This window comes from Copadichromis virginalis, linkage group LG12 (genome assembly GCF_057382275.1).
Source record: "Copadichromis virginalis isolate Kocher_CV1m ecotype Utaka linkage group LG12, C_Virginalis_male_GT1.1, whole genome shotgun sequence".
NCBI classification, from domain to species: Eukaryota; Metazoa; Chordata; class Actinopteri; order Cichliformes; family Cichlidae; genus Copadichromis; species Copadichromis virginalis.
In genome coordinates, this window is record NC_140629.1 from 40,891,130 (window position 1) to 40,906,113 (window position 14,984).

A 14,984-nucleotide genomic window follows, 5' to 3' on the forward strand; every position below is an offset into this window, starting at 1 on the left:
ACTGACTGTGATCCTGTCAGTCTGAGCTGACACACATTGTGTTTTAGGACAGAAAGTAGTCCTGTTGTTGTTTTTGAGTAACACTGGTTTGTTAATGGAAAAAGCAAAAAAAAATATAAACCTGTAAAACATTAAAACATGATTTTTTTAAATGATTCTATCAATAATAATAATAATAATAATAATAATAATAATAATAATAATCTTAAACAATAAAAGCCTTTAGGGGACAAAGTGACTTACTGTTGAACAACAGGAGGACTTTTATTATGAAAGGGAGGGGAGAGGAAGTGAAGATTGCTCCCCAGAAATGGAAAAAGTCCATGATGAAGAGTCAAGGACAAACACAGCCTGGAGCTTTTCACCAAAATAATTGACAACCTGAAGCGATTTCAAAATAAAAGTCTCTTCATCTGCAGGTTTAAAGTGCTTCCAGTCCTTGGAAAGTTTAAGGCTTTTCTTGTGGATCAAAGAGTTACTGAATTGGCCCTTTAACTGAACTGGTTTCCAGTCTGGACCTGGTTTAGTTGTATCTGTGTGTCTTCCAGGTGAATTAAACCAGTCAGGGTCAGGCTGTGGACTGCGGCGAACACAGTTTGATGATCTTGTGGTTTTCCAGTGCGGCGAACGTGATGATGTTTTCTGTCGTATGACAGGTGGTTAAGGTCACCACGTATCCACAGACACGGAAACAGAACCAAAAACCAGAAGACCAGCGACAAATCCACAGAGCTTCCTCCTAAACAGAGTTCTCATAGTGAAGACAGTCACAGAAAATTCTAAGCCCCGCCCACATATGAAGCGCTTTGTGTAGCTAGCATCAGTGAAGCGGTGTGAAAGGGTGAAGGTCAAACCTGTGAGCTTCTTAATGATGTCTTTGGTCTGAAGGTCCAAGTCAGACACGATCCACTGAAACACACGGGTCAAAGGTCAGGGCCTGCGTCCTGTGAGGGCTGAACCGAGCTGACGTCGAGCTTTTATTCTCACACTGACCGTCTGAATTTAGGGATGAACTCACGTCTGAAATCATCCGATCTCAGCTGCGAAGCTGCTAATACAACAGACGGCATGTCTCTCCTCGGCATGTGCAGACAGCGTCCAAAATGAGTCATCACGCCGTGGTGGACCAAACGCACACTGCAGGTCACATGACCTGTTCCTTGAAAACTGCACAGACAGTTACCGGGAAGAAGTTTTGGAATTCCCAAAATGGAATAATCCTCATCATTAAACCCTGCCACAGATTACAGGTGAGGGGTACATAGAGGTCAAAGGTCAGCTTTGCTTCCTGTGACAGACAAGTTGGCGAAGACGGAGTACTTCTGATTCTCATCTTCACACACTGAGACAGAGCGTACCTTTCCTTTGTGTAGTCCCAGAGCGTCAGCGTGCTGATGAGAACAGACAACGGCGCCATGCTATTGTCCGTTCACAGAAAACTTCACAAAATGCAAATTAAAACCCTTAATGTGAGTTCTAAAGTCATCCGTCTCCTGTACAGGTGCTCTGAGGGGAAAATTATCAAAACAGTCTCTGAGGCTTTAAACATGTTAATTTTAACGTGAGAGTGTGCGGGGGCTGACTCACTGCTGCCTCTGCTGGACGTTAGAGGAAGTGTTGAGAAAGATTTAAGTGATGCCCTTATTGAGAACAGGTGTGGCAGTAATCAGGCCAGAGAGATTGAACTCAGCTTTTCAAAGATGTGATACACCTCAGTTAATTTATGTTATAATCAGGGGTGCACATGAGTGGTCCGCAGGTGCGCACGCGCTGTCAAAATAAAAGACGCGCACCAGATAAGAAGTTGCAAACCGCGTTTGCGTCCATATAAAAGGCACTGTTTTTGTCCGCGAGAGTGGGATTTTCACAGCATATTCCGCACCACATCTCTGTGCGTTCATTGTTTGTTTGAAGCCAGCTCACCTCCTGCAACCACTTCTCCGAGAATGCGTGCTTCTTTTGCGGTTCGGACTCCTTCTGATATTTCTTTGGAGGTGGAGGAACACCAAAGTAATTGCTTAAAGGAGTTTCTTTGACATCTTTAAGAGTTCTAAACAAATGTCTGTCCTCCTCCAGAAAATCTTATGTACGCAAACTTCTTATCTGGTCTTTTTAAAGCTGTGGGAGTCCAGTGATCCACAGTGACAGCCATTATCCACATACGGTGAAAACATGGACCAGTGGTGAACCTTCCCAGGAGTGGCCCGCCAACCAAAATTACCCAAAGAGCAAAAAGAAGAAAAAACCACAGAACAACATCCAGAGAACTGAAGTTAAGGTCAGAGTTCATGACTCCACCATAAGAAAGAGACTGGGCAAAATGGCCTGAATGGCAGGGTTCATGGAGAAAACCACTGCTGAGCTAAAGGATAAAGGCTCGTCTCAGTTTGCCAGAAAACATCTGGATGATCCCCAAGACCTTTGGGACAGATGTGTGTGTGTCCCATTACATCTGGCATGAAACTACCACAGCTTTTCAGAAAATGCACATCATACCAGCAGTAAAATATGGTGGTGGTAGTGTGATGGTCAGGGACTGGAGACTTTGGGCTACTCAAAGTCCTGACCTGACTCCGATTGACATGCCGTGGCATGACCTTAAATAAGCAGTTCATGCTCGAAACCCCTCCAGTGGGGCTGAATTACAACAATTCTCCAAAGATGAGTGGGCTGAAGTTCCTCCACAGCTGTAAAAGGCTCGTTGCTACTTATCTCAGACGCTTGATTGCAGGTGTTGGTGCCAAGGGTGCCCCAACCAGTTATTAGGTTTAGGGACAATCAAGTTTTCACACAGAGCCATGTAGGCTTGGGTTTGTTCCCTTTAATAATAAGCACTTTCATTTCCAAACTGCATTGTGTTTAGTTGTGTTATCTTTGTCTAACATTTACATTTTTTTGTCTGAAACATCTAAGGGTGACAAATATACAAAAACAATTCCCACCACTGTAGATTGATACCTAAGTACAAAGGGTCTCGGAAACTGCCATGGAAAGACTCACAGCCTTGGCCTTGAAGAGGTACACCAGAGAGATCGAAGGCAGGAGAATAAACTAGATGTTCTCCACTGAACCATCCAAGGTGTACTCGCAGTGACAGGGGGACAATATAAAACCAGCCCCACCAAGGCTGGAGACGGAGCAATACTGGAACAGCATATGGAAGTACATCAGGAAGATGGCCATAACTGACTGTGTGTTTGCTGAAAATGTCAGGCAACAGAAACCTGAGAAAGAAGGGGAGCAAGAACCATCATGGAAGGACAGACCCCTGCACGGTATGTACCACCGGCAGATAGAGGAGGTGGCTGATATCCAGAAATCCTACCAGTGGCTGGACAAAGCTGGACTGAAAGACAGCACAGAGGCACTAATCATGGCAGCACAAGAACAAGCTCTGAGCACAAGATCCATAGAGGCTGGGGTCTATCACACCAGGCAAGACCCCAGGTGCAGGCTGTGTAAAGATGCCCCAGAGACAATCCAGCACATAACAGCAGGGTGCAAGATGCTAGCAGGCAAGGCATACATGGAACGCCATAACCAAGTGGCCGGCATAGTGTACAGGAACATCTGTGCCGAGTATAACCTGGAAGTCCCGAGGTCAAAATGGGAGATGCCCCCAAGGGTGGTGGAGAATGACCGAGCTAAGATCCTGTGGGACTTCCAGATACAGACGGACAAAATGGTGGTGGCTAACCAACCGGACATAGTGGTGGTAGACCCCCAAACTAGGCGAATGGCTCCAGCTGATCCCAGGAACAACATCAGAGATCTCTGTCCAGCAGAGCGCAGTCCTGGGAACAGCTAAGATATTGCGCAGGACCCTGAAGCTCCCAGGCCTCTGGTAGAGGACCCGAGCCTGAAGTCATGATATCGTGGTTTTAGCTGCATGTCAGCCAGTGGTGTTGGAGATCCTTGTAAAAACCAGAGGTGGGAAGTGAAATAAGGACTTAGGTATACTTATTTTTTTTTGTTTGTTTGTCAAATGTCAAGTGGGACAACAGGAAGGTTTAAAATGATTTTTGTGGTGTAATCTGTTTGAGCATAACCTGTTTTATTGTGAAAGGGGGTTCTGAAACAGGAAGTAGACAATAAAGGTAGGAGTTTGAGTTCTCTACAAGGTGTCGCTTGAATCCTTGCCTAAAATCCTTGCCACTTATCCCACTTCTTACTGCAATCCCGCTTCTGACACATGGTGTCAGAAGCGGGATTGCAGTAAGAAGTGGGATAAGGAGGTTTGAAAGATTTCGACTTGCAAGCAACCTGCACCTTAGCTCAGAGACTAACCAGGTAAACACACTCATCTACTGCATGGGGGATGAAGCAGATGATATCCTCCGAGGGCAAGCTTTATCGGACATACAAAGGCAGCCGTACTAAGCAGTAAGAGACACTTTGGATACATACTTTGTTCCCAGGAAAAACATTATCTATGAGAGAGCCCGCTTTAATCAAAGAACACAGCAAGCTAATGAGACTGTTGACTCGTTTGTCACCGCACTTTATGCTTTAGCTGAAAACTGCAGTTATGGTGCACTGCACGATGAGTTAATAAGAGATCGCCTCGTCGTGGGTCTGAGGGACATCAGCTTAGCGGAGAGACTTCAAATGGACAAAGATTTGACGTTGGAGAAAGCAGTTAACCAGGCCCGGCAGTCTGAAGTCATCAAAAAACAACAGACAGACATCAGAGGGGAAAATAAGATGGAAATAGATGCTGTGACAGCGAAGCACAGGGAACAAAAGCATTCAACATTCAAACCCCGAAGAGAACGTAAATGCACAACAAAGGACAAAACACCAAATGGGAGATCATGCTACAGGTGTGGGAAAACCCCTGCGCATGGTAAAGGACAATGCCCAGCAAAAGATGCAACATATCACTCATGTGGTAAAAGAGGACACTTCAGTAAAGTGTGGAAATCTGTTAAATCTGTGCATGTGATAGAAACAGAGAAAAGTGATGATACACCCGTGTTTCTTGGTTCTGTAGACGCAGGTTCAGATCCTTGGTATGCAGATCTCACTATCAGAAACCACAAAGTTAGATTTAAAATAGACACAGGAGCTGACGTCTCTGTTATCCCAGCCCAGATGTATTACTGCATAAACCAAAATGAGACAGAGTTATGTAAACCAGATAGATCATTGTTTGGTCCAGGGGGTACTCCACTTGATGTGTTGGGTATGAGCAGAGAAACAATTTGCAAAGGTGAACAGGGAATACAGGAAAATGTGTACATTATCAAAGATTTGCACATAGCACTGTTAAGCAGGCCAGCAAGTGTCAAGCTGAACCTTGTGTGTAGAGCTGACAGTATTGACATGAATGTGTTGAATGAGAACTACCCAAAGCTGTGTCAGGGATTAGGTTTAATGCAACAACCTTATACGATTAAGTTGAAACCCAATGCTGTGCCTTTTTCCCTGGCCACACCAAGACGGGTCCCCATCCCTTTGTTAGGAAAGGTGAAACAGGAACTGGAAAGAATGGAGTCCATGGGAGTAATCAGCAGAGTTGAAGAACCAACAGAATGGTGTGCAGGTATGGTCCCAGTGCCAACAAAAAACGACTCTGTGCGTATTTGTGTTGACCTCACTCACCTCAATGAAGCAGCGTGCAGAGAAAAGTACATCCTGCCTTCGGTTGAACAGACACTTGGATCCCTGGCGGGAGCAAAAGTCTTCAGTAAGTTGGACGCAAACAGAGGCTTCTGGCAGGTTCCATTGTCACCAGAGTCAGCACACTACACAACGTTCATTACATCCTTTGGGCGCTTCCACTTTAACAGACTTCCCTTTGGAATAGCGTCAGCCCCAGAACATTTTCAGCGTAGAATGTCAGTGATCCTTAATGGGCTGGCAGGGTTGTCAAAAAACCACAAACACTGGACTTGTGAAAATAAACAAAACAAAAAAGATAAACATGGGTTTAAAAGTAAAGGAAAAAAGGTTGAAGAGAAAGAAAAGTTTCTATGAAAGGTTCTAAATGTTCTTGTAAGTTTGATGTTTTCAGCGAAAGGAGGATGTGGTGTAATCTGTTTGAGCATAACCTGTTTTATTGTGAAAGGGGGTTCTGAAACAGGAAGTAGACAATAAAGGTCGGAGTTTGAGTGCTCTACAAGGTGTCGCTTGAATCCTTGCCTAAAACCACGACAATTTTCTGACCACTTTTTGAACTTGTGGAATCAGATTAAGTAAACTTTTGTTGACATCGAAGTCGTAAGAAAGCATTGGGTTGATTTGTGGTTTATGATTTAGCACAAAATAAACACATATTTTTTAAAGAATCAAGTTGGAAGTGTGTTCTGACACAAACCACCTGTTGCCACCTTCAGCCTTTTACTGGAGTACTTTTTGTTTTGACACTTAAAAGGCCGTGACAGGCAGTAAAGTGTCTGTGTGCGGTTTGTCTCACAGTGCAGCAGAGCTTGGATTTGACAGGGAGAGAAAAGAAAGAGAGCTAAGTTCACTCAGACATGCAGGAAGACAGGAGAGGACAGGAAGAAGAGAGCTTAGTGTTAAAGGTGTGCTGAGCCACTACACAGTGTCCCCTCACCTGCTAATCCTCACTTTAACCTCCAACTGTTGTCATTGTTGTGACGTGGGCAGACCGTGGGGATATGGGGAATGAGGACCCAGGCGCGGTGCTCTGTGTATAAACAGTGCGTTTATTTACAGTGATGGAAAAACATGACAATAAATCCCGTGCTCTCCCGGCCTGATCAGCTGCAAGTGTGTCAAGGTCTTCAGGTGTGGCCAAGGGCCACACCCACACACACACCCCTACATGCACATACGTCTACAAGCAGGGAGAAGGAGGGACAGCAATACAAAATACATACATTATAATATTAGTCCATAACTGCTCAGGGTCCCTGGGTCTGAGCGACCCTGGGACCCTGAAAATTGTAGTTTTTAGGTGTGGAGGCAAAGAGAGAAAACAGGTGTTTTTAAAATTCTCTTTCACTACTTGTGTCCTACAGATTTAAACTAAGTACACTCATTAGAATGAGAAAGTTCTAAATAACTTTGAATACATTTTATATTGTCATGTGCTAATATTATTATGTCAATACAACAAAAGGTTCAGTTACCTTCGTACAAAAACTGTTCATAGAGCTACTTTATACTTTCTTACTTTGGTACATTTCACAGCTTTTGAGTAAAAAAACTTGCTTCAGTACTTCAACTGGAGTATTTTAACCCACGTATCTGTACTTCTGTTTGAGTAAAGAAAGTCTGTACGTTTGCCGCCTCTGGTTAAAACTGATGAGTTATGAAATTTAGGCTACGTCCACGGGTATTTTTGAAAACGCAGATTTTTCTATGCGTTTGCATCTTTCGTCCACACGTAAACGGCGTTTTCGGTCACTGAAAACGGAGATTTCTAAAAACGCCTGCCAGGGTGGATATTTTCTAAAACTCCGTTTTTGCATTTAAGTGTGGACGAGAAAAACGGAGAAAAAGCAGCGTCAAAGGTGTGCGCCTTTTTTGACGTCACAGTGTGCGCCACGTTATTGTTTCGGTGAAATGGATTTCTACAATACTGTTACTGTTACTTGTACTCTCTGCAGTGTTTAAATGCTTACATACACACACACAGTTACTGTCCCTCCACACATACCACTCGGTTCTGCTTCTATGCCCCATCCTTGTTTACTATTTCCCACCGAGGCTTCTAGTCTTCTGATTGGCCAACATTTCTACACGGTTAGGACTATAGCGCCACCTGCTGCTTTGGCATGTTCATAGCAGGGGCGGATCTAGAGAAATTTTCTTAGGGTGGCATGAGGGTGGCATTTTTTTTTTCAAACACATATGCAGGTGGTTACATATGGTTACATGATTCAAATGCAGTAAGTATGCACGTTTTTCATATAAATATAGTCGATAACTTAATTATTGTCTGTAGCCCACATAATTACACACTAGTTACATAAAACATGTGAGTTTTGATGCTATGTACTGTATAGCCTGTATGATAAATAAATATGTTGCCCAATAAGTATAAACTCCAGAAAGCTACACAACATGGGGCGCTTCATTTACAAACACAAGTCTAACTTGAGTTTCACTGTTTTTGTTAGAAAACAGTCACATTGTTACAGCTTAAATTACACAAAATGTCAGAAATCTGCACTGTCATGAACAAACATGTAAACCCAATTTTTCATGATTTGTTGGATGAACCCTCTGAGGTCTGAAATACAACCGGCCATTTGTGACTCCTTTTGAGTTTACGTTTGTATTTCACCCTCAGATTGTTTCATTTTATTTTTTCCCCCGTTGCCTTGTTTGGTGTCTTTTAAGCTCAACTGAATTTAGTTGTTTTTTTCACTGACATACTGCATTAGTGTTACTGATCTGAAACCACACAAAGAACTTAAGATCCTAGTAGTATTTTTTACTGTAAAAAAAAAAAAAAGTAAATTTTTATAACTTGAAATGCAAATATAAAACGTACATTTTGTAAACATAAACAACTATTTATCTAAAAATGCAGCCGATACACCTGCTGTTTTTCATTTTGTACAACCATTTAAAAATCTTACTAAAACTAAAATGAGAGAACAATCAGGTGTGGCAATAAGATGCCCCACAAATGATGTGTGCCAGTAAAAACAAGTTTGTCCACCAAAAGACAGAAGAGCACAGGGACAAACCTGCAGGCCTGACAACAGCTGGTGTATCACTGGTTTTCTACTTAGTGACAGTGTTTACAAATGTGCCTCTGTGACAGTCATTAGTGCCCTCACTGACACACAAAACAAAATGACTACACAACAGAACAACTACACAACACAACACACTAAGTAAACACTCCACACTAAACGTCACAAATCTGCCACATCTAAACTCTCGCTCTGTCTCTCTCACTTGCTCGCTCTGTCTCGCTCGCCCTGTTACCGTCACTCCCCAAACTTTTCCCTCTTCCTAAACAACCAAATCCCACATGTTGACTTTTTTTTAATTGGTCGACATGGTGCATTTTTCCACCAATAAGAAAGAGGTGGCTTTTTTCCTTTCTTTACTGTTTTCGCGCTGTCTTTAGAAAACGCTTAAAACACACACACACAAACGTGACGACAGTATTTAGAACGAAGCGTGGCTGATATATATGATCATAACTCTGGATTTACTGGCCTGTAATTAAAATTTAAAAACTTTGAAGTTGGAACTTTCAATGTGGGCTGAAATAGGCTGCAGCTTGTTGCTGTGTCAGCTTACATCAGTCATCAGTGAGCGCCTCCAGCGCAGACGGGCTCATAAGGCGCAGACGGGCCGGGGTGGTCGTGTTACTTCGGTAGCACATATACTAAAATTGGAACGATACAGAGAAGATTAGCATGGCCCCTGCGCAAGGATGACACGCAAATTCGTGAAGCGTTCCTCATTTTCTTTAGAACTAATTCGACTCTGAAATAGTTTGAGAGAGAAGGTTTATTAATGACGACAGATAAGCACAGCAGCTGTTCATGCAGTCTGAACACAGCACACGCCACGGACACGCTCCCAGTTTACAGGAGAACAGAATAATCCTTCAATTGTCCCACAAGGGGAAATTTGGTTGTGTCAGCAGCAATAAAAACACACATATATGCAAAAAGAACAGGACACAGAACAAAAAACACAATTTTTACATATTTAAGCTGAGAAAAGCAATGTGAGGTTATAACAGTAGAAGCTGCTGCAGTGCTGATGTAAACCTCTATGATTGTTGGGTGACTACACAGAGGAAGAGGGTCGTCCTGTCATGATGCTTCTGTGTTTCCTCTGAAGGAGGTGTCAAGGAGGCGCTGCAGTGTCCTCCCAGGAAGCTGTAACCTTTTCTGGGCTGCAGTTGTCTGTGCGGCTGCAGGGGGCGCTGTGGAGCAGCTGTCAGGCTGCAGAACCTCAGGGGAAGACGGACGGCTACCTGCTCACGCTTTTTGTGCTTTTTTCGCTGGTTTAACGGATAAAAACGCCTCGGTCACCATGGCAACAGGCCGGCTGGTGGAGGTGTACCTGGACCTTCTATCGCAGCCCTGCCGGGCGGTGCACATCCTGCTCACCTGCACCAAAATCCCGCACAAAGTGCGCGCCGTGGCGCTGCGGAAAGGTGAGCTACTGACAGGCTGGTTAACCAACCAGCCGGTTAACTAACCGACTAGCCGAGCGGCTAACTAGTCCTCTGACGGCCTGCTCACCCGTGTACGCACTCGGCGCACTTAGAGCAGTTTGTGGGCACACAACTTCAGCTGAACTCCGACCCAAAGAACTTTGACCTACATCCGAGCGGTGCACAGAGCCCGCCAGACCTCACTCAAAATCTCCGGATTTATGCTCTCTCTGACCCCGTGAGAGGAAACTGCATCCGAACCGAGCTGATCCTCATAGAAAACGCCATGAGACTGGTCGGGGACATTCGGCGCTCTTAAACTCACCGAATGTCCGATTTTCACACAGTTTACATGTTTCGGAAACAAAAAATAACAACAGATCATTATTCTGGGAATCTTAAATCACTTGGTTTCCCATCGGAGTTCTGAATGAAGCTGCTGCTCAGACTTCTGTCTGCATTAGAGCGCACACGCTGCAGGCCGCTTTATATGACCTGAGTTTTGAGTGGACTTTGTTTTTAGCTTCTCTTGTGTGTGCAGGAGAACATCGGACTCCGACCTTCACCAAGCTGAACCCCATGCAGAAGGTTCCTGTCATGGTGGACGACGGCTTTGTCCTCACAGAGAGGTACACACACACACACACACAAAATTCAATTTTATTTACACAGCACCAAATCGCAACAACAGTCGCCTCAAGGTGCTTTATATTGTACAGTAGATCGTACAATAATACACACAGAGAAAAACCCAACAATCATATGACCCCCTATGAGCAGCACTTTGGCAACAGTGGGAAGGAAAAACTCCCTTTTAACAGGAAGAAACCTCCAGCAGAACCAGGCTCAGGGAGGGGCGGGGCCATCTGCTGTGATTGGTTGGGGTGAGAGAAGGAAGACAGGATAAAGACATGCTGTGGAAGAGAGACAGAGATTAATAACAGATATGATTCAGTGCAGAGAGGTCTGTTAACACATAGTGAGTGAGAAAGGTGACTGGAAAGGAAACACCCAGTGCATCATGGGAATCCCCCGGCAGCCTACGTCTATTGCAGCATAACTAAGGGAGGATTCAGGGTCACCTAGTCCAGCCCTAACTATATGCTTTAGCAAAAAGGAAAGTTTGAAGCCTGATCTTGAAAGTAGAGATAGTGTCTGTCTCCTGAATCCAAACTGGAAGCTGGTTCCACAGAAGAGGGGCCTGAAAACTGAAGGCTCTGCCTCCCATTCTACTTTTAAATACTCTAGGAACAACAAGTAGGCCTGCAGAGCGAGAGCCAAGTGCTCTAATAGGGTGATATGGTACTACAAGGTCATTAAGATAAGATGGGGCCTGATTATTTAAGACCTTGTATGTGAGGAGCAGGATTTTGAATTCTGGATTTAACAGGAAGCCAAAACAGGAGAAATCTGCTCTCTCTTTCTAGTCCCTGTCAGGACTCTTGCTGTATGGGCAGAAATCTGTGCCATCAGAAACTGAATTTGAATAAGTTCAGTTTGAATTTGAATTGTAACTTGAATAAATGCTTTTGAAAACTGAATTTGAATTAGTCTAATTTGAAATTGAATTTATATTTTGAAAATGAATTGATTTGCTTTGAAACTGCATTTTATCCTTTAAAAATTCAGCTCTGGAATAATTTCAGTTTCACTTCTCACCATTCAATTTCTGTTCCAAAATTCAGTTTTTTGGAACTTACATCCGGTTCCGGTTCAAGCGCAGATTAATAGAACTACGTTTTACTAGCGGACCGAAAGTGTTACTGACGGGAATCTACAGCATCTTGAGCTGAATTAAGACTTCAGAAGTCATTCGTCATGTCGAATGACCAGCGGATAAACTCTCAGGTTGGTAATAAATGTATTACATGTATAAGAACAAGCGTCAAGTTAACAAATGATAGCCGTACAGTAACTTTTATGCTTATTGTAGCTGCTAGCTAAAAACGCTAATTTAGCGTAGTTTGCCTTGAATTCAGCTTTGACAAACAAATATATCACTTCAAACAGAGGTGATCCAGTAATGCTGCACTAATGAATTAGACTAACTACTCACTTTAGCTAAAGTTATTAAGTTAGCTAAAGAGTTGGGATGCTGTGTAAGACATAAATAAAGCTAAAACACAAAGGTTTGGACACCGTTTTGCATGTTTCCCTTCTGTAGGGGTCTCTGCAAGCATACAGAGGGGGTACTCTGAGAGGGTCCAAGATGACAACTTTGGAATTCTACTAGAAACAGTCGATCATATTTGTTGTCAAAGCTGAATTCAAGGCAAACTACGCTAAATTAGCGTTTTTAGCTAGCAGCTACAATAAGCATAAAAGTTACTGTACGGCTATCATTTGTTAACATGACACTTGTTCTTATACATGTAATACATTTATTACCAACCTGAGAGTTTATCCGCTGGTCATTCGACATGACGAATAACTTCTGAAGTCTTAATTCAGCTCAAGACGCTGTAGATTCCCGTCAGTAACACTTTCGGTCCGCTAGTAAAACGTAGTTCTATTCATCTGCGCTTGAACCGGAACCGGATGTAAGTTCCAAAAAACTGAATTTTGGAACAGAAATTGAATGGTGAGAAGTGAAACTGAAATTATTCGAGAGCTGAATTTTTAAAGGATAAAATGCAGTTTCAAAGCAAATCAATTCATTTTCAAAATATAAAATTCAATTTCAATTTAGACTAATTCAAATTCAGTTTTCAAAAGCATTTATTCAAGTTACAATTCAGATTCAATCTGAGCAATTCAAATTGAACTTATTCAAATTCAGTTTCTGATGGCACAGATTTCTGCCCATATTGCTGCAGCATTTTGGATTAGCTGAAGGCTTTTCAGGGAGTTTTTAGGACTTCCTGATAATAATGAATTACAGTCGTCCAGCCTGGAAGTAATAAATGCATGAACTAGTTTTTCAGCTTCACTCTGAGACAGGATATTTCTAACTTCTCCTTCTCTCACCCCAACCAATCACAGCAGATGGCCCCGCCCCTCCCTGAGCCTGGTTCTGTCGGAGGTTTCTTCCTGTTAAAAGGGAGTTTTTCCTTCCCACTGTCGCCAAAGTGCTTGTTCATAGGGGGTCATATGGTTGTTGGGTTTTTCTCAGTGTCTATGAAGCGCCTTGAGGCGACTTTTGTTGTGATTTGGCGCTATATAAATAAAATGGAATTGAATTAACTTTAGAGATTAAAACACACACACACGCTCACTCATTTAAAGTGTGTTCCTGTGAGGCAGGACGGGTCACGTCGGAATCACATGCTCAGTGTAAACGTCAGGTTGTGTCATGTGTTGCAGCGACGCCATCCTGAAGTACCTCACCACCAAGTACGATGTCCCAGAGCACTGGTATCCACGGCAACCAGAGAGACGAGCCCGAGTGGACGAGTACACTGCGTGGCATCACACCAACACACGACCGCACGCTGCTAAAGTCTTCATCCTGGAGGTATGGAGCCAAAATCCTGATTTTGTAAAACACGTCTTCAAATATCTGAAATCAGCTGATCAGGAGACGGCAGCGTGGGGTTCTGTGATGACGCCGCACCTGTTCTGACATCATCAGGAATATAAAGCTGCTGTAATGCCATGAAGGAGCTCAGGTGTGCTTTGTGTCTCCGCCCACCTCAGGTGCTGCTCCCAGCTCAGTCTGGCTCTCCGGTGGATGAGGCCCGTTTGAATCGCGCTCTCTCCGACCTCGACGACACGCTGGATAAACTGGAGTCCATGTTTCTTCGCCGCCAGCCTTTCCTTTGCGGTGATGACATCACTGTGGCCGACCTGCTCGCGGCGTGCGAGCTCACGCAGGTCAGTTTCTGGATGCTCAAGCCCCGCCCCCCTCAGAGAAGCTTTTTGTCTCTTTGGGTATGTTCAGAGAGCTCGTCTCCAAACAGCTGCAGTGAAACTGAGACACAAACAGGAAATGGAGATGCTTCCCCTTCAAAGTAAAAGTTGTAATTCTGCACTGCTGCCAACAAAAGTGCAGCTTTTACTTTGAAAGCAGAGCATGTCTGTTTGTGTTGCACTTTTTAACTTGTCCCTGCCCCAGCGAGCAGTTACAGACATGATACTCTTGTGATGAGGAAGAGGATCAATAGGGGGTCCACGACCCTCTTAGGGACTCTCCAGTTGTTGTTCTTAGAACTGAAGAAGCTTCTCTGATTAAGTCCCAAAGCTTTTCTTTCTGAGCTCCTCAGACTACAATGAGCTGGATGTCTGAGAACCTTCACAGACTGAGTTCAGATTATTGCTTCTCTTCTCATGAAGGATGCTCCACTGTCTCCTCTGCTAAAGGAAGCACTGAAGCTCCTTTCCTTACTCTGAGGACTGACAGCTGATTAGAAACGCTCCCGAGAGGAGCGGGCACTCTGAACGTACCCTCTGTTTGTGTCTGTATGGTTCTGAGCATGCTCAGTGTGTCTCCTTGCAGCCTCTGGGCGGGGGCAGAGACGTCCTGAAGGAGCGTCCTCAGCTGCAGCGGTGGAGGAGTCGAGTCCAGTCGGCCGTCGGTGAGGCATTTGACGAAGCTCACAGCGTCCTGTATGCCCTCAGAGACCGCCGCCGAGCCCGTCTGTGACATCGGCATGAGGGGGAGGAGTTAGTCGAGGGTGTGAGGAGGATAAAGGAGTGGCTCAATTTCACTTTGATTTCTCTGCTTTAAAAACCTCAGAGGCCTTCGAGCCGTCACAGAGTTCCTGGACTCTGATCGATGACAGAATCAATAAATCTATCGATGAATCAATGTTGGAGTTCAATGTTTGAATCAGCTGAAGCACTTTAACAGGAAATGAGCTTTGAAATGAAAATAAAAAAAAGCTGCTTGTACTTTGCCCCTTGAGTGTCTGTGACTGAGCGCCCCCCGCAGGCTGGAGGAGGA

General features: G+C 44.0%; 1 protein-coding gene, 1 long non-coding RNA gene and 1 other non-coding gene across 3 annotated transcripts; 2 read left to right on the forward strand and 1 right to left on the reverse strand.

Moving 5' to 3' along the window:
• Positions 1 to 5,387: 5,387 nt before the first annotated feature.
• Positions 5,388 to 9,980, reverse strand: LOC146697839 (uncharacterized). Its single transcript, XR_014923435.1, has 5 exons — positions 9,711 to 9,980; positions 9,232 to 9,319; positions 6,560 to 6,652; positions 5,605 to 5,667; positions 5,388 to 5,481 (listed from the first exon to the last, which is right to left on the reverse strand). It is a non-coding gene; the product is annotated as an uncharacterized LOC146697839 (long non-coding RNA).
• Positions 9,297 to 9,402, forward strand: LOC146697840 (U6 spliceosomal RNA). Its single transcript, XR_014923440.1, has one exon. It is a non-coding gene; the product is annotated as a U6 spliceosomal RNA (small nuclear RNA).
• Positions 9,918 to 14,849, forward strand: gstt2 (glutathione S-transferase theta 2). The gene is made up of 5 exons (XM_085476616.1): positions 9,918 to 10,102; positions 10,644 to 10,731; positions 13,406 to 13,556; positions 13,739 to 13,915; positions 14,538 to 14,849. Exons 1-5 carry the CDS (start codon positions 9,979 to 9,981, stop codon positions 14,682 to 14,684), a joined length of 687 nt encoding a protein of 228 aa, XP_085332742.1. The 5' UTR covers positions 9,918 to 9,978; the 3' UTR covers positions 14,685 to 14,849.
• The last annotated feature ends 135 nt before the right edge of the window (positions 14,850 to 14,984 follow it).

Coding starts and splice junctions, on each gene's coding strand:
- gstt2 (XM_085476616.1), top strand. CDS start 9,979: ATGGCAACAGGCCGGCTGGTGGAGGTGTACCTGGACCTTCTATCGCAG. Junction 10,103..10,643: donor CGCCGTGGCGCTGCGGAAAG/GTGAGCTACTGA, acceptor TTGTGTGTGCAG/GAGAACATCGGACTCCGACC. Junction 13,557..13,738: donor CTAAAGTCTTCATCCTGGAG/GTATGGAGCCAA, acceptor CGCCCACCTCAG/GTGCTGCTCCCAGCTCAGTC.